We start from the raw sequence: 19859 nt of genomic DNA on the forward strand, positions 1-19859 counted from the left end.
TTTAGCCAAGTCGGCTTACACCTATGAGGAATTTGCCTTGGCCTGTTGGTGGATGACAATAAACGTAGTGCATAAACAAGACATCTCAGTGGCCTTGTGGTTAGAGTGTCTGCCCTGAGATTGGGGTTCGATCCCCCGCCAAATCAAACCAATGATTATAAAGAATGGTACCCAATGCTTGGCAGACGAAGACGAGACGATTTGTTTAAGAACAAATTTGCTCTTCGCTTTTTCGTAAATGTGTTCGCAAATGAGGTCCATTGTTATGAGGCGCCTTGTGCAATTCATGTTTGCAAAGCACTATACAAATAAAGTTATTATAAGACATCTTGTCACAGGGAATTATGCTAAAATATTGGGAGATATATGCATGTACTATACTGTATGACGAGGACACGTGCACATGTTTAAGATCAGATAGACAAGATACTTTAATAATCCCTGTGGGGGAAATTTAAAATTTTAGCAGTGGAAAAAGTACAGCAGCAGCGGGAAAAAAGTACAGCGAAATAGAGAATATACATAGATAATAAAAAATACAATAGATACAATTAGATTACAAGAAAATTACAAGAAAACAATAATATATACAGTATGCATGCATAAATAGAGGATACATACATACATACATACATACATGCATACATACGTATGTACGTACATACAGTACATGCACAACACAGGAACACTCAGGCACTGTTATAGAGTGTGTGTGTGTGTGCGCACGCTCACTAGAGAGTGAACATGAGTGTGTGTATGTCAATGAGTCTATGTTTGTGTGTGTGTGTGTGTGTGTGTGTGTATGTGTGTGTGTGTGTGTGTGTGTGTGTGTGATCCTTACCCATTGCATTGCTGTTGAGTAGCAGTATCCCATGTGCGTGGGCCGTTGTCTCGAGGCCCATGTGGAAGGGGTGTACACCATAACAGTTCATTTTATACTGCAGGATTAACAGAAACATAGCATTTGTGTCCTGCCATACAGGTCTGCATTACCTGTGTGTGTGTGCGCGCATGTGTACATTTCAGTGTGTGTGTGTGGGTGTGTGTGTGTATGTGTGTGCGTGTGTGTGTGTGTGCGTGTGTGAGTGTGAGTGTGTGTGCGTGTGTTTGTGTTGTGCCAGGGATGCCTGGCAGATGAAGACGGAGGGAGGCAGGTCACTCACTTTCTGCTGTCACCATACTTCACCTACAGTCGATGTACGTGTGTGTATATCTACAGTATGTGTGTGTGTTTGTTTGTATCTACAATATGTGTTTGTGTGTATTTACAGTATGTGTACGTGTTTATCTACAGTATGTGTGTGTGTGTGTGTGTTTGTATGTAGAATATGTACAGTATGTGTGTTTGTGTGTCTATCTACAGTATGTGTATGTGTGTGTTTATCTGCAGTATGTGTGTGCGTGTGTGTGTGTGATTTGGATCTACAATATGTGTGTTTATGTGTGTATCTACAGTATGTGTACATATTTGTTTATCTACAGTATGTGTGTGTTTGTTTGTATCTACAATATGTGCAGTGTTTGTGTGTGTATCTACAGTATGTGTGTGTTTGTTTGTACAGTATGTGTGTGTTTGTTTGTATCTACAATATGTGCAGTGTTTGTGTGTGTATCTACAGTATGTGTATGTGTGTGTTTGTATCTACAATATGTGCAGTGTTTGTGTGTGTATCTACAGTATGTGTGTGTTTGTTTGTATCTACAATATGTGCAGTGTTTGTGTGTGTATCTTCAGTATGTGTATGTGTGTGTTTATCTACAGTGTGTGCATGCGTGCGTCCGTCTCACCCCGGGGGGCTGGTCCTTGGCAAACATCCCCCAGGTGTGGTAGTGGAGGTCGTGTCTGAAGGTGGGGTGCTCCGTCTCCCCGAAGCCGTACACGTAGTGAGACGGCAGACGAGTGGACACCTGGATGAACATGTCTGAGAAGGTGAAGCCCGGGACCACCGAGTCCCAGCTGAGAGACAGAGAGGAAAGAAAAAAACAAAGAAAGCCTGAGAAAGAGTGAGATTTATTTAATTTCTTTTAATCTTATACTCATAGAAAGGGTACTTATAGGGCGGCGGTATAGCTCAGTTGGTAGAGCGGGTCGTTCAGTGATCGTAGGGTCGGTGGTTCGAATCCCAGCTCCTCCTGACTATCTGTCGAAGTGTCCTTGGGCAAGACACTGAATTCAAAATTTCTCCCAATGAGCAGGCAAGCTCCTTGCATGGCAGCTGCCGCCATTGGTGTGTGAATGGCGCTCCGGGCCAGTGTAACAACTGGGTGGGGAGTGCGTTACAAATGCAGTACCTATACCTATTGTGTTTTGTGTTCATTTGTATTTTTTTTGTAAAATTGTAGATTTGTAACTTAACTCAAAATTGGGTGTTAGTGCAACATTTCACTGTGACTGTACACCATACATTGCATGTGATGAATAAAAGGAATGTTGAATCTTGATTTCAAGTTGAACAGACAAGGAGCCGGAGGGCCCTTCCGCCAGATCTGAAAGGCCCGTCCGAGGGAACGGTCACACGGCAGATCTACACGAGCTGAGATGGATGCGTTGGCTAGGGTGTGTGGGGGGGGGTTGCTCTGGGCTCGGCCCGGGATCCTCCGTGACGTCGGCGTGTGCTCGCCGCTGACGTGGGCTCACATTTTGGCGCCCGTGCTCTTCCTGATGACCTGGATGCCGAAGGGGTTGTGGTTGATCACGACCTTGTAGAGTCGGTTCTTCTCATTAGTCTCTGGCGCGGGGGGCACAGAGAGGGGCACGGGAACCTCATAGCGCTTGTTAGCGGGGTCGTAGACCTAGAGAGAAAGAGAGAAAGAAAGGGAGAGATAATTGAATTGAGATGTACAGTAAATGGGGTCAAACTAACACACACGCTCTGTCTCTCTGACACACACACACAGAGGGAGAGAGAGATAGACAGATGGAGAGAGAGAAAACTGAATTGAGATGTACTTTAAATGGGGGCGCACTAACACACACATGCTCCGGCTCTCTATACCTCTCTCTTTCTTTCTCTGACACACACACACACACACACACACACACACACACTCACACACACAAACCTTGAACTTGAGCATGTGTCCGCTGAGGTAGCGTATCTCCACGCGGAGGGCGTCGATGTCGGGAGAGCCCGGGCGTCCACTGCTGTGGTACTTGGCGTTGCGGGTGAGTTCAAAGGCCATCCCGGATGCGTCCTCGGTCACAGCGGAAGCGGTGTAGCCGTAGTCTCTGGGATAGAAGCACCACGGGACACCAGCGATGTGGGAAGGCTGGTGGAGGGAGAGGGAGAGAGAGAGGGAGAGAGAGAGAGAGAGGGGGGGTAAAAACCTGTTTCTTTAAAGAACTAGAACTTACAGTTAGGAGATGATACAAAGCTAGAGTGGCTGTTCAGAGAAGAGATTTTCACTACTGCTACCTTTATTAAGAGAGCATGGACTCTAAGAACTGCAAAATTATTTACATGTAATATGGCTTGAAGAAGATGGCTGGAGCTATTAGTTAACTTTTGATTGTAATGGGATGTCTGTTGTGGAATGATTGTGTTTGATTTTGTGTGTATGTTTACTATCGATGTGTCCTGTAAGTCCTTACGGGCTGGGCACCCTGTCCGGGGTGCATGACACTGAAATAAACATTTCCAATTCCAATCCATACAGTAGGCCTATGCTTGTCTGGTATAATAATGTATTTGAATGAGAAACTGTTAGGACTATAATAACTGAAAAATGCTTAAGTCTTGCAAGCCCACACGTGGTCAGATTTCAAACATGGCTAGGTAATCTGATCAGCCACTGTTACACTTTTTTTTGTAGTGTGTGTGTGTGTGTGTGTGTGTGTGTGTGTGTGTGTGTGTGCGTGTGTTTGTGTCTGCTCATGACTTCATATGGCCGCTCTAATGTATATGGTCTCTTCTGCGTGAGTGTGTGTATTTTGCATGTGTGTGTGTATGTGTGCATGTGCCCCCCACACACCTCCCAGATGCATCCCCGGGCACTGCACTTGGCCGAGTCGCTGTTCTCCTCAGGGTAGCAGTCGAAGCGCTGGTACTCCTCCTGCACCTGGTCCCACTGCACCATGTAGCTCTGGCCCAGCTGGAGCTCCAGACCCACCAGGTACAGAACCTGGAGAGAGAGGGGGGCAGGGCCGGACTGGGTGAATAATTAATGCCGGGACTCATGTCCAAGTCAGGCCACGAGCCGAGCCGCCAACACGGTGATAGTGAACACTTTCAGTTTCAATTTGTTGCCGGGGGGGGGGGGGGGGGGGGTGCGTCCTGTGCGATTTGTTGATGGGGGGGGGAGCAGGCAATTCACCGCGTGGCAGGCCAGTTGGCGCGCCAGGCCACCGGGAAAACTCCTGGTGCTCCCGATGGCCAGTCCGCCCCTTCTGCGTGAAGGGTGAAGGGGGAGGTTGATAACAGAAGAGGGGAGAGGGTTTTTTTTAAAGGGGGGGGGAGATAATTGGAAGAAGAAAGCAGGGAGAGAAGGTAGAAGGGAGAAGAGGAGGGGGGAAAGGAAAGAGTGAGAGAGAAATGGAGAATGAAAAAGAAAGAGAGAGAAAGAGAACGAGAGAAAAAGAGAGAAAGAGAGTGAGAGGAAAAAGAGAAAGAGAGAGAGAGATGAAGGGGGCGTTGATAGGATGTGATGTGTCAGGGAAGTGTGGTGGAAGGATGATAAAAGACAGAAGTAAAGGAATATGAAAAGGAAAGAAAGGAAGTGAGAGAAGGAGAGCGATGGAAGCCACCACGCCACACCACGTACTGACGTCGGAGGCTGGAAGGTACTGTAATCATATTCAACAGTGCCCAACGCATGGGCGATCACTTGTGATAAAGAGACAGGCTTGACAACCCAAGGCCTTGAGGAGCTGGAGACCAGGAGTGATGACATGGCACCCGGACCCGTGTTTAGACTCAACGCCATACTATCCATCACACCGTCTGACATGCGCACGGGTGTGTGTGTGTGACAGTATTTCTGCTAATACCGGGGTGTCCTTGAGAACGCACGCGCGCACATTTGCAGGCATGTACACAAGCGCGCACACACAGACAGACGCAATAACTTTCAACGTCACTTAACAGTTAGTCTTGACACATACATGTAATAGTCTCTTGCTCAGGAGATAACTCTGGCCTGTCACTGGATGAGACATATTCTCCTACTTAGACGCTAAGCCTAAACACACGTGTGCGCACACACACATACACACAATCCCAACAATAGGTAAGCATCTATCGCTATCCTTTCCTGGTAATGTAAAAAAAAAATATACTGTCATATTTCCCACTCACAGGCTAACCTTGAAAAGTAAATGTCACTTTCCAGGCCTTATTAATACGAATGGCATCAATCGCTGGTCTCAGCCAGCCATTAGGTTAGTTGTTACCTGTCTCCGACCACCCCCCCCCCCTCTCTCTCCTCTTGTGGCACTGTGAGAGAAAGGGCTGGAGGGAGGGATGGAGAAATGGAGAAAGAGAGGGGTGTGTGTGGGTGGCGGGGGGCACTCCATTGTGATTGTCTGTGGCAGTCTGTCAATGGTAAAATGTGCTTAGACTGGTAACATTTACAAGCGTCCCAATGACACAGTGAACTATACTGTGTAGGCAGAGCCAGAGCGTGTGTATGTCTGCAAGTACATGTGTGTGTGTGTGTGTGTGCTTTTCTGTTACCCTCTGAGCTGTATTGAAGTGGAAGTTTGCGGCAGGCAGTGGGGTGGTGTTGTTGCCGTGGCTAATGGAGACAGACATGGGAGGGTCTGACACGCCCAGAATGGTGATGTTCTCAAACACAAGGCTGTTGGGATCCCTGTACCCAGCATGCATCACCTGCATAGTCAATACACCCTAGAAGAGACAGACATTATGGAAGTGAACAGTTTTTCCAAGGGAGCATAGTAGTTGGGTCATCTGTGGCACTTCCGTGACCGTGGAGAGCGAAGGTCCGTCTCAATGGATTTTTCATCTAGGAGGGTTAATAAACAAATTTAGCCGGTGTGTATTTTTTTAAAAAGGCAGGGAAATTTTGTGAGAGACCAAAATCCAAAACGTCTGCCGTGGAAATTAACTTTTTAATGGTTTGAGCTACCTACCTGATGCACAATACATGGTTTCAGATGCTTATTTTGGTCAAGGAATACATATTTGGTATTTATATAATGATTAGACCTATTTCTGACCTTCAAATGCAAGATGGCTGCCAATTTCGAGCTCTAAAAGGCATTTTTTTCAAAATCGTCACAGAGCCTTCATATTAGGCTCTAATGAAAGCTCTGCTCATGATGAGTTGAATAATATACAGTATAAGTTGCGGTTTCCCATTAAATAGGATAGGCTACTGAGAATATGGTGTCCAGTTCATTCCATCACATTTTCATAATGTACCAAAAATAATTTTGCACTATAGCCTAACATAAAATCGTATTCTGTATGCAAAGCTAACAAGGTTAGTTGCTTGAGCTGAATTTAAAGGTGAACTCAAAACAAACATTAAAATTTACTTAATATTAACGTTACCTAACGTTAGCTGACACTAAATATCAATGATGACTTCTACAAATAAAAATGTTTTGCTTTTGTTTTATATGTTCTTGATGGTAGAACTATCTTTAAACTAGTGAATAACATTGATATTCTCAAACAAAGTGTCTTGAAGTGTGTAACGTTAACGAGCTTGTGCAAGTGCTGACACTCTGCTTCACAGACTGACTGAGCTAAACTGAAAATGCTTGACTGAAAAAGGGCCGTTGCCTCCCAACAAGGTCAAGCTTAAAAGTCCATACTCTTAAGAAAAACTAAAACTGTACTGAAAAGGGACATTGCACAACAGGGATTAGGGCTAGACAGTCAGCTGAGTTCGAAGACAAGTTCCCTTTACTGTGTGTTGATGAAATTTAGCAGCCTAGGATTCTGTTTTAATTTTGAAGTTAATTTTATTGTTTGTTTTGAGTTGACCTTTAAATTCAGCTCAAGCAACTAACCTTGCTAGCTTTGCATACAGAATACTATTTTATGTTAGGCTATAGTGACAAATTAATTTTTTGTTCATTATAAAAATGTGATGGGATGAGCTGGAACCCATATTCTCAGTAGCCTACCCTATTTAATGGGAAACCGCAGACGTTGGCTTTATTGACCTCATATTATTCAACTCATCATGAGCAGAGATTTCATTAGAGCCTAATATGAAGGCTCCGTGACAATTTTGAAAAAAATGCCTTTTAGAGCTCGAAATTGGCAGCCATCTTGCATTTGAAGGTCAAAAATAGGTCAAATCATTATATAAACACCAAATATGTATTACTTGACCAAAATAAGCTCTGAAACCATGTATTGTGCATCATTGTAGGTCAAACCATTAAAAAGTTAATTTCCATGACAGCCATTTTGGATTTTGGTCTCTCACAAAATGTCCCGCCCTTTTTAAAAATACACCCCGACTAAGTTAGTTTATTAACCCTCCTAGATGACAAATCCATTGAGAAACGGACCTTCGCTCTCCACGGTCACGGAAGTGCCACTGATGACCCAACAATATGGGATACTCTCAGTAAGTACACTAAAGATGGAGAGAGATAGAGAGGGGAGGAGAGAGAGAGAGACAGAGAGAGAGACGGGGGGATAACAAGGACAACAACAAGGACAAAGGCTATACGTTGGCCATTTTTACAAAATCCTAACACCTAGGCTTATACATTTGGGAATATTTCCGACCATAAAATAGAAATCATAAAAAACAATCCATTAAACATATAAGGGAATACGTAAGGCTGCTTGAAGTCGTCTTGGCCCAGTGGGTCAGCGGTCATGTAACATTACTGAACTGTGGCGTTATGTCATGGTACTTTATCTCTTGGAGTCTGAACTTTAAAAACAAAGTGTTTAAGAATTGAAGCTACTCACATAAACCACTGAGAAACGGTAGTGGATGTGGTTGCCCGATCCAACGGTATCTGGAAGGGTCAAGACAAGGCTAAATATGACCGTAATCTCTCTTCCTCAAACCAATTTTTGATAGTGAATAACACCAATGGATTGTGTTGTTTATGTATTTATGACTGTATGTGCTCTTTAGCTACAGCGCAGATGACAATGATTCAAACAGGGTGGACGTAGGGGGACGTGTCCAGTGATTGTTTCAAGTGTGTGAACCCGAGGCCGGTGAGAGTGACTGTGTGAAGTGTGTGAACCCGAGGCTGGTGAGAGTGACTGTGTGAAGTCTGTGAACCCGAGGCCGGTGTGAGTGAATGTGTGAAGTGTGTGAACCCAAGGCCGGTGTGAGTGACTGTGTGAAGTGTGTGAACCCGAGGCCGGTGTGAGTGAATGTGTGAAGTGTGTGAACCCGAGGCTGGTGAGAGTGACTGTGTGAAGTCTGTGAACCCGAGGCCGGTGTGAGTGAATGTGTGAAGTGTGTGAACCCAAGGCCGGTGTGAGTGACTGTGTGAAGTGTGTGAACCCGAGGCCGGTGTGAGTGAATGTGTGAAGTGAGTGAACCCGAGGCCGGTGTGAGTGAATGTGTGAAGTGTGTGAACCCGAGGCCGGTGAGAGTGAATGTGTGAAGTGTGTGAACCCGAGGCCGGTATGAGTGACTGTGTGAAGTGTGTGAACCCGAGGCCGGTGAGAGTGAATGCTGCATTGAGAGCTCAGCACCCCACAGAGGTCATTCTGCTGGAGCTCATCATATGTTGAGAGATGGTCTGTCACAACAAGGCAGCAGGGATTATATTAATATCAGTATACATACGCGCGCGCACACACGCATGCATATCCACACACACACACACACACACACACACACACACACACACATGCATATATATCCACAAACACACACACACACACACACTGGTACAAATCAGCCACACTGTGCTGCTATACTGCAATACCTCGTGAGTCTCCGTCGTCCCAGAATAGCTCTCCTGCTGCCTGCTTGTTGTCATCGAGAGCTACTAGCAAACCCATGGGGTTACGCCGACTGTGGGAACACACCCACACACACACGCACGCACGCACACACACACACACACACACACACACACACACACACACACACACACACACACACACACACACACACACACAGGCAGACATGTTTTTTTAGAACAAAGCCAAAGGGGGAAAAAGAGATGAGTGTACTAGTTTTCATGTTGCATTAGTGCGACTGTCTGAGTGTGTATTTTTAATGTGTGTGTGTGGGGGGGGGAGGGGGGGGGGGTTGTGTGTGTGTGTGTGTGTGTGTGTGTGTGTGTGTGTGTGTGCTAAGGTTATTTTGTTAATTAAAAAAAACAAAAAAAACAACTAGGCTTTACATAAAAATTATAACTAACTAAAACGATGGTTTCGCATTGTAACCCTAGTTCTATGAGTGGAGCCCCACAGGGCTAGCTCCTATTGCCTAGTGACACCTAGCTAACAGAACCCATATACACAACTGTGCCCAACCTGGTACGGTGCACCACTGTATAAGTGGGCTTCGCCTACACAACTGTTCCTAACCGACATTTTCAGCGAACAGACTGCGGGGTCAGCAAGTCTGTTCCCTGTGGGAACAAATCTCCTGCTCCTTCCTACTTCTGCGTATGCGCAATGACGATCGGTCCTATTTACAGTAGTACATACTGTACATGGGGCCTCTGAGTGGATCTCGGTGCATTGCCGGTCATGGCTGGCAGACCGAAAGAATGCGGGGCCACATAGGATCTTTGAAAAGATTGTGGCATGTTGTTCAACCTGACTGGAGGCTCGAAGGCGGCCGGAAACCCATAAGACCTATGAAAGGAACGTGGGGGGCCGCTGGGCAGGTTTCTGAAAGAGGGCCCTAAGGATGTTGATGGTTGGGGATTCCCACCCAAACCTAGTTCTCGGGGGTGATATTCTGAGCTCCTTCTTGGAGGAGGCTCCCGTTACCTACCCCAGGTGTGGGACTCAAGTTGGGTGGTTTGTCCAGTGTCATACTGGGGTGAGTTGTGTACTTGACTTCTGGTCTTCTACAACCCCCCTTCCAGGGCTTGTTTTTGCCATATGAGCTGATCATACTCGACCTGGAATATGTCCAGCTGCTCGTGGCAGTGTTAGGCCTCGCCCCTAGGTCTTTCCACAAGCTCACATTGCTGAGCTTGTAAGTCGATAGCCTCAGAGGTTGCTGGTTTGGCCGCTAATTGCTCCGGTAGGCTGCTCTTCTGCCTGCTTGCTTGAATTAGTTGCTCTTGCACGTTACCAAACTCTAAACAGTTTCACAGTAGAGGTTTGGGAGAAGCTGGGGATTCTCCTGAAATTTAAAATCACTGAAATGATTTAACATGCTTCAGCAGTAGTAGTATGATGACTGCAGGGAAAGCCCAAGGATGACACAAATGATTGTGAAATGTGTCCAAATGAGGGGATAACTGTTGTCTAATTATGTACTTTTCCTAAAAGTGTTTTAAAACACTGACAACACTGTTTGTTGTAAAAACAAAGTCATACAATTTCAAGTAAGAAGTCGTCACTGGTCTGTGATTTTAGTTTAGCTATGTTTACTAGTAGTGGCTCTATGCCAGTTAGTTAGCAGGAGGATAGCTAATAGTTAGCAAGTGGTTAGCAATGTGGCTATTGCTTGGTTAGAGGTAGGATCAGTGGTAGGAGCCGTGGTTCCTACACGCACCAAATTTCGGGGCAGGTCCGACAAGTGCGTTGTTCATGGTCGCGAAGAGCATCAGTCTCTTGTGCATGAGTATTAGGGGACACAAAAGGGGAAGGTCTGGCTCTGCCTACGGTACAGGATGAGGTAGCAAATTTAGTTGAAATGCCCCTCTGGCTGTATTTCGTCCCAAATCTCCTACAGCTTTGTGTGAGCTGGGTTAACAAGTGCTAGCTAGCTAAGCTAGCGTTGTGACGCAGAGAGTCGAGGGTCGATCGCCTTGAACTATTGTGAAGCAACACAGCATTCGAAACGGAACTCTGCCATTCTGCTATTATCTGTAATATGCAACCTTCCACACCGGCTCATGAACTAATGTGGGTACAATCTTAGCATGATAATGCTCTTGGTTCAGATCCATGCCATACAAATGATCACCAAATGCCAAAAACTCTTTTATCACTGAGGGGGAAGGGATACGACCAAGCTGGGACAATAAATGCAGTTAAGTTTCACCGTGCACACAAAAACATCTTAACACTTTTGATCACAGTCTGGGATGTTAACATGGATCTTAGATTTAGCACACGGGGGAACCAAAATATGTAGCATTCGAAGAGTTAGAACTATGGAAATATTACTATATTTATGATTATAATGCAGTTATCACAAATATTAAGGAATATGTATTTAATACATTAAATCAACTTGTATATGGGGCACCACCCTGTTCTGTACAGGGAAACAACCTTTTTCAATAGTCTAATTCATCAATCTCAGTCTGAAAGAGAAGGTCTTGACTCAATCAAGTGACCTAAAGATCATGTGATGATGCCATGACGTGATCAAAGCTGAATATGTACTAATATAAGTTATACTAATCAATTATCAAAATAACATGAAAACAATTCAATAATAGATGGAAAAACAAATGGGGATATAGGAAAACACAGCAGAAATTAAATGAATGATGTGATAGATTATCACAGCCTATCCTAAATCCTCTAAGCTTATAGAACAACCCTTGCATCAACACCACAACAACGGAGAACAGCTGGGTTGCAACCTTACGCTAGTGTGTTACGCCGGTGTGTCCAGAGGCGTTGTTTAGCTTGAAGAAGTGAAGAGGCATGTGACTGATGGCTGCTCGGTTTGATGCAGGGTGTATCGCGCCTGCGCTCCCGTTGAGACAGTGATGGTAGACTGTTAGCGAACGTTCATGTTAGGATAAGGTGTTTAGATACAGGCGGATTGGTAGGAAGAGACTCATAATCACATTAGGGGGTGTAGTTTCGGGCTGAAATCAGCACACCTGCCATCAGCTGTATCAGTTGGACATGATTTGGGGAATTTTCTTTATCGGGCTTGGGACTTTGGTGCACCTACCAAAATAAAATTACAACTAAACGTACCACAAACAAGGAGCGAGCTGGGCGAGGAGAGCGTCCTCAGCACATGGGCTGGCCAGAGAACAACGGAGAAGAATGCCGCTGTACACCTTGGACTTCTGGCAGCTGGTAAGCCAGAGCTGCAACCCCCTAGTTAGTCTAGTCTTACGTACACTTAGTTAGGTTCAGGTCCACGTTGTTACACCAGGTAGGGAAATTGTAGGTTGCGGGTCAGCTAGGCCTTATAAAATACGAGCCAGGCTAGCTGGTCGTAACAGTTGATATTCGCGGAAATTCAGAGTTCAATTTCAGAACTGTTCGGCGTAGCTTACAGCAAACTGAAATGGTTCAAAAGTTTATAAGTTGCAAATGTCTCGTCCAAACCCTCTGCTCTCGCCAGAGGTGGATCGCTTGAAGAATGTGTGGAAATTATTAAGACCCTGGCGTCAACTACTCAGAGATCTCACTTCCACAGATACAGATTGCTTTTCATCAATCAGGCACAACCTTGGATCTTTGGTTACATGTAACAAGGAGAACACGAGAGAGAAAAACTTGAGAAAGCACTGAGAGAAAGAGATCTGTCCTGTCCACACTTAGGGCAGGAGACTGAGGTGTGTCCTGTTTGCATGGACAGCAATGATTGGTCACTCCACACGGTGAGGGGTCTATGGTAACTAAGTAAAACTAAGTATTTAACAACAACAAAAATAAATAATAAACTAGCAAACCTGAATTAAAAACTAATTAAAACTAAACTGAAATTGAAAACAAAAAATTTAAACAATCTAAAAATAAAAACGAATGAAAAAAGCAAAACTATTATAACTTTGGTGTGTGCACACCTGCGCACACTTGTGTTTGCGTGCGTGTGCATCTATGCATGCACGTTTGTGTGTGTGTGAGTGTGTGTGTACCTGTAGGTAGTAGTGACAGCAGGCCTCTGAGTGGGAAGAACAGCTCCACCTCTGATGTGTAAACCCAGCTTGTCTGCAGGCAGGTACATCTCAACATGCTGCTTACGCTCAGTAACCCGCTCCATCTGATAGGTCAGCATTTGTGCACAGGACAACACGTTTTAGTAAACAAATGTGTTTGGGGGATGGGTGTGTCATTATGAAATTCTAATAATACAAAAATATTCTAAAATCTGTCTCCCTGTCTCTCTTATTTCTCTACCTCTCTGTCTGCCTGTCTCTCTCTCTATCTCTTCTGCTGCAGGTCTGCTGCAACTCTCAGTTCATTTAAATCAAGACTGAAGACTTTTATTTTTGCCGCTGCTTTTTATTAAATCAGATAATTATCCATTCATACACTGCATTGTAACTTTTATTCCTGTATTTTATGTTCCCTGCATTTTGTTTTAAATGTCCTTCTATAGTTCTTATTTCGTTTTATGACCTTTTATGAATTTCTTGCACTTTGTCGTGATGCTTTTAATGTCTCATGTAAAGCACTTTGAATTGCCTTGTTGCTGAAATGTGCTACACAAATAAACTTGCCTTGCCTTCTGTGTCCCTTGCTACAGTAGCTTAGAGACCATAATAAGAGGCATTCCACACCACAGCTAAGTCCAGGCCTCTCAGGGCAGAACGCTCAGACCAGCCGATTTAATGCACTCCTCTTTGCTTCTCTCCCTCTCTCATTCTCTCCTTTCTCAGTCAGTGAAGAGGATGTAGAAAGTGTGTGTGTGTGTGTGTGAGAGAGAGAGAGAGAAAGGGAGGGGGTTACTAGGGCGACTATGAGTAATTTCAGATCTCATCTCCACTGTCACTACCAGCCTTAAGGAGAGTCCCACTCCTCTCCTCTTCTCTTTTCAGGCCATTTAAATCTACAGGTATACCCCTGCCTCCCTAACCACAGGGGAGAAACCAGGACAAGGGCCAGCGCAGAGGCATCCAATCTAATCAAAGGCTCCTTACACTGCCACGTGGCGCCCCAAATAAGGTCCCACAGAAACTCTGCTCCTCTTTAATCTCTCCAATGGGAGATATTATCTAGTTTTTTCCCTCCCTCTCCTCTCTTTTCTTACACATTTATCTTGTGTGTATCTCTATCACAGACCCAGGAATAACGAATTACAAAGATCCAACATCTTGTTTTGTATAGAGAACCTCTGTGTTTCCACATCCATTCCTCTATGAAGCTAATCAACTAAGCATTAAGACCTTCAGGCCACAATCTGGAGCCTCTTTGCTATCCAGCTATGAGTTAACTCTGTTCGCTAAAGTAGCTTTGCAAGCCAGCTATGAGTTAACTCTGTTCGCTAAAGTAGCTTTGCTAGCCAGCTATGAGTTACCCCTGTTCACTAACGTAGTTTTGTTTGCCAACTATGAGTTAGCTCAGTTCACGAACATAGCTTTGCTAGCCAGCTATGAGTTACCCCTGTTCACTAACGTAGTTTTGTTTGCCAACTATGAGTTAGCTCAGTTCACGAACATAGCTTTGCTAGCCAGCTATGAGTCAGCTATGTTCACTAACGTAGCTTTGGGAATGGAAACACATGGCCGGTGTCCAGGGTTGTCACCGCTCGTAGGCTAGGGTGACCACATTTTCAAAACCCAAAACCGGGTCCCTTAAGTTATGTCATGTTCATGCACTCGCAACACGCCGTTTTTCATCAAGAATCTTAATTGATTAAGAACTATAATTATAATTATATGAATTCATGATTTATATTTATTTTCAGGGTTCAAGTGTTAGGCTATCTACAGTATGTCCGAAGCACTCTCTTGTGTCATGCATAGGCCTGCTTCACACATCACGGCACCTACTGATGGCACATTTAGCATAGTCAACACCATGGACAGCACCTCAGCAAATGTTAAATTATGTTTTGTCTCCTGATTGAGTTATGTCATCAGCCTGTTTGATTTCTCTCACTGATATCATAGTAAATGTCATGTTTTAATATGCTGGACCAAAAGCTTGACAGGCGTAGCAACAGTAACCAAGGGGGCGGGACATAGCAAAGAGTAAATTGCGAGTGCCTTTCATGTCTTTATTCAACTGAATAGTTTTTCGAAGATTCAGGGTCTGGAGCCAGGATCTTAGTAATAGAAACAAGACAATGTGGTAGTGAATGTTGAAAACCAGGACATTTAAGTGTTTTACAAATATTTTGTTGGGATTCGGGACACCCAGCTTGAAACTGGGACAATCCCGCACAAACCGGGATGTCTGGTCTATCATAGGCATGCGTTGCTGATGTGCTACTTCAAACAGCTGGCTAGTTACAGCAACTCCAGATCATGGTGGTTTTGTAAGATTGGATGAAAAGCTTGAACAATGCCCAGGAAACAGTTAATGGTAAACAGGAAGTAGGAATCTCACCGTCTCGTACTCATACCATACAGCATCCGGGATGTAGGCTCTGACCCGATCCACCCCCTGCGGAAATCAACCAATAGCAATTCAGAAAGAAACAAGGACATCGAACCAATGTCAAGCCAGTACAGCATGTGATAGCCGCAAAGGCATAACAATCTGCTTTGTTTCAGAACTCCCCTAAAAAAGACAGTCAAGTTGTGTTTTCACAAAGTTGTATGACATGTGGCAGTTGAGCACACTACGATGCAAGAATAGATGGTGAAGGTTATAGGCAGCATCAAGCGATGTGCGATGGGCGACAGCATGTTACGGGGACAGACAGGAGTAATCCATAACAAGGCTGGGCTCGGTGTTCAGCCATGCCGTTGTCATTTCTAATCACTGTCACTCTTGACAGGAGGGAAAAGAGAACAAGAGGACAGAGCGAGAGATCTAAGGAGAGAAAAAGAGAGAGAATCTTGTGTCCTTCTAAAAGATGTTGAAGGATATCATCTGTAGCCCTCCCTGCCCTCTCTCATTTGAAGCACACCCCCACCCCGCTTTCAATTTAATCGTGTCCTATTGTTATGTATTTCTGGTCCGCACAGTTCCACCATGAGGGCTTTGAGAGGTAGGCAGTGAGAACAGGAATTTAAGAGACGTAATTTGGACTAGATGACGACCTTGATGTTTCATTACACCTAACTACTTCCTGTTGGTTTGTGAGCTATCATCCGCAGCTCTAGTTGGTTCCCAGTCACGCTGCTGGCCCTTAGACATGAGCCCCTCCCACAACCTCTTTTACAGTGTCTGATTCGTTCCTACCGCTCAACGCCTGACCGCTATCGTTAGCGTTGGAAGCTAGCGGTGATTGAGTGGGACAGAGAGAGGAGCTGTGGTGGGGTGAGATGACTAGAGCAGGTGATCTCCGCTAAAGATTTGTAAAGACAGGTTGATCTGAGGTTGTAACAATGTTAGGGCAAGATTACGATGAGGCAGAGAGAGAGAGGGGGGAGAGAGAGAGAGAGGGATGACAGGAGATCACACCTGATTAAGAGAACAGAGATGAGACGAAGGAGCCGGCGCTTGATGAAGGTAATGAAAAAAGGGGTGAGACAGAGGAGAGGAATGGTTAGAAGAGGAGGTGGAGAGGGGTGGACTCCAGGCGACAGGACCAGAACTCCCCAGTATTAGGAGTATTACCACGCACACTGGAGATCAAAGTTCAGAGATCTCCTCTGATCTGACAGACCCCAGATATCATTAGAGAGAGAGAGAGAGGTAGAAAGAGAGGGAAATGTGGGGGGAGAGAGAGTGAGAGGGAGGGAGAGAGAGAGGAGGGGGAGAGAAGGGGAGACAGAGACATAGAGAGAGAGAGGTAGAAATTTAAAAAAGACAGAACAGTAAAGAAAGGTGAAACAGAAATGCTGTACGGTTTCAGAGGCTTTAGACGAAGTGAAACACTGGCCCTGAAAATGGTCATGCAGAACGACTGAGGAAAACAGCTAGGGTATTGGCAATAGGCAAACGCAATAGGCACGTGCAGTGGCAACAGTTGTTAAGAGTGTCAGGGGAGTGCATAACAGTTCAAACTCAGCTAAATTTAAAGATGTAGACATACGCCCAATCCCAATACCCCCCTAAGCCCTAGCATTTGGCCCTACCCCTACATTTTGCACATTCATATGTAGGGTAGTGTGTCCCATTCCTTTTAGCTTCTAGGGCTAGGGGGCATATTGAGGGCTAGTGGACGTTCAAACAGCCCTCCAAAATTAGAGTTTTCAGATGCTGACTTGAAACCGAGGGATAGATGAAAACTTACGCAATGCTTTGCGAACTGAGGCAGTGATATGAAACATTACTGCCGGTGCCGTGAAAAAACATGGGAAAGAAGCCCGATATCTTCGCAAATAAACATTCAAAAATTGTCAAATCTGTGAAATAGCTTAGTTTAAAGTAGATGCAAAGGAATATGTAAATGGTTTGTTATGACACTAATTTCAGGAAAAAAATAATGCTATTCACGATGTCAACTGCATTTCATTGTTAGCCTAACTTAACAGCATTTTGATGTTCCAGTAGGCTACAGTGCAATGTTGAATCTAACCTAATCAATAGAACTTCATGTAAACAACTATTTTTAAGTGACTTAATTCCATGTCCCGTTCATGAAGTCTGAAAAATAATCCATTACCATTTTTTCTGCACTACTAATGCATTTCTATGGGCAGGACTAACGTTAATAGCCGATGTGTAAACATGTTTCCTGGCTGTACAATTGATTAATCTGTCTTGTTCTGTCCTGAAATTTTGTCAGATTTGTCACTATAATAATAGTAATCATACTGTAACATCCCAGGAACTTATACAATTCCGACTGAAGACCTAGCGAGTGGTGTCCCATTTCTTAGGTAAAGATTTCAACCCCTATCCCTTGTGGCTCCATTCTGAAGGGCCACTACCCAGGCTCCAGAACTAGGGGGGAGGGGGGGGGGGTATTGGGATTGGGCCATAGTCTAGGCTTCACCGGTTACATATTCCTATGTATATAAACACAAGCTGCATATTCATTAGGTCTATAGAAGTATGTGGTGGTTTTCTATGTCAATAAAGTAGTATCTGAATTGAATGCATTTTATTTTATGTCAACTATTGATGTATCGGTTTGTGGACTACTACAAAATTCAAACAATCACATTAGTATGAGCTAACAGGACACATTGCAAATGAGACCAGCCGTTTTTTTCTGAGGACTGAACTGTCCCACCCCCACCAGCAATCTATCCAAATATCTGAAACTTTAATGTTCTCTTTGTCGCACTACTGGCTGTTGACAGTAGTCGATTAAAGGATAAGCACGGTAGGCTAATTTGAACCGTAGAGACCATAATTTCACTGATCGCTCAAGTATTGAGCTAGATTGACATTTTCATCCAGCTCATATTAGGTCACAAAGGAAGTGGACGGGGCCATGGTAAACATGACAATGTGTAGCTTTTTCCGAGACGGGAAGCTCATGGTTTAATCTTACTTGGTGTCAGTATGCTGTCCTGTGAAATGTAGGCTATTTGCCAACCGAATGTTGAAGCAACAGTTACTTTTGAAACAGAACTATTTTGCCGACTGCACAACCACTGTAAAGTTAACGTTATAGAGACGACACATAGTCCTCCACAGGGTGGAGGTTTACAGTGGTTGTGTGGTCTGCAAAATAGTTCTGTTTTGAATGTTTCTATTTCATTCGCAGGAATATGTTATTTCATTTATTTATTTATTGTTCTCCTCTGTGATGGTAAGAATAGATGCGCTTTGCCTCCGGACGCTTCAATGAACAGCTCCACCTACAGTAGAAATCACAGATCCCAACCCATCGGGAATGAGGGTGTTTTCGGATCTCAGAAATGTTCGTAACTCTGAAAGTGATGTCAAATTAGACCAGTTTTACAAAATAGAATATGTATTTAATTTACAGTCAGAATAAATCAATAAATACCCTCTATAACAAAAGGAACGGCATTGAAATTGCAATCAAATAACCACGTTACAGTAAAATTACGGTTATTTACGGTTTTGACACTCGTTCGGTTGACCGGACTTTTTGGATCTCTGTGACCCCGTTTACAGCTTGCATTAAAATGTGTCTCGTATCGAGATTGTATCTAGATAATTATTTAGCCTGATTACATTTACACCTGGCATTAATATGCGTTTCGAGTATCTTCAACCCGATCCGTTTGAGATCCAGTCGGCTCTGTCCAGCTGACAATCGAATGTTACATCCTGTTTGTGCTTGTATATTTTCGTCCGACCAAATTGAAAGTAGACACTTGTCTTGTCTCGTCTGGACTCCAACCTTGACCAGGATCTATTTTAATGCTTTCTTGCTAGCTGCCACAGAAGCCTGCTCCGTGCTGGTCTGGAACCGGCGCGTGCCAATGGCTACGTATTTCCGCCCACGTTGTTGATATGTGGATTAAAAACGCATTTCCATTTACACTTATATTAAAGGTATAATATGTAATATGTGGATAAAAATGTAAAAAAAATCTAAAATAATACATCCATAGGGCTTTGCGAAGGCTGCAGAGTAAAAGTATTGCTTTTCCATAAAAAATTATATTTTGTCTGAAATTATTACATTATGAAATTTTGACGGCCCGACAATGACACTCTGTTGATATCATCCCAGCCAAGAGTATTACATCGTTGGTACTGTGCACTGGGTTGCCAGGTACTATTCTAGCTTCACCAGTGTGAGATTAACAGTAGCCAGCTAACATTATACTTCCATGAATTAGCAACATTATAGTTATTGGTTAGTGTGTGTGCGACTATAAAACAGCAGCTTTTCCGTCCACTTCCGCTCACTCTTTTCAGCTAAACCTTTGGTACAATGGCTGAGTTTCGTCGTCCTGTTTCTCCACCTGAGCCCCGGCGAACCGTGCCATACGAATCTCAAAAGCTCAGTGACCGAAGAAGTAGCAAAAGTCGGATAGATATCGGGCCAGCCTTTGCTCGTTGGACGGAGTTTATGGAGTTTCTTGG

General features: G+C 44.2%; 1 protein-coding gene across 2 annotated transcripts in view; it reads right to left on the minus strand.

Moving 5' to 3' along the window:
* si (sucrase-isomaltase) overlaps positions 1-19859 on the minus strand; it is a 105957-nt gene that overhangs the window by 36617 nt on the left and 49481 nt on the right. For both annotated transcript variants that reach the window (XM_084442477.1, XM_084442478.1), the window contains exons 20-29: positions 15339-15395; positions 12923-13047; positions 8885-8973; positions 7902-7951; positions 5673-5846; positions 3973-4122; positions 3064-3270; positions 2639-2793; positions 1789-1957; positions 842-938 (exon numbers count right to left, since the gene is read on the minus strand). In XM_084442477.1, the coding sequence (XP_084298603.1) occupies positions 842-938; positions 1789-1957; positions 2639-2793; positions 3064-3270; positions 3973-4122; positions 5673-5846; positions 7902-7951; positions 8885-8973; positions 12923-13047; positions 15339-15395 (1273 nt within the window). The remainder of the gene's footprint in view (positions 1-841; positions 939-1788; positions 1958-2638; positions 2794-3063; positions 3271-3972; positions 4123-5672; positions 5847-7901; positions 7952-8884; positions 8974-12922; positions 13048-15338; positions 15396-19859) is intronic.

Source organism: Borostomias antarcticus (genome assembly GCF_949987555.1).
Source record: "Borostomias antarcticus genome assembly, chromosome: 1".
In the NCBI taxonomy this organism is placed as follows: Eukaryota; Metazoa; Chordata; class Actinopteri; order Stomiiformes; family Stomiidae; genus Borostomias; species Borostomias antarcticus.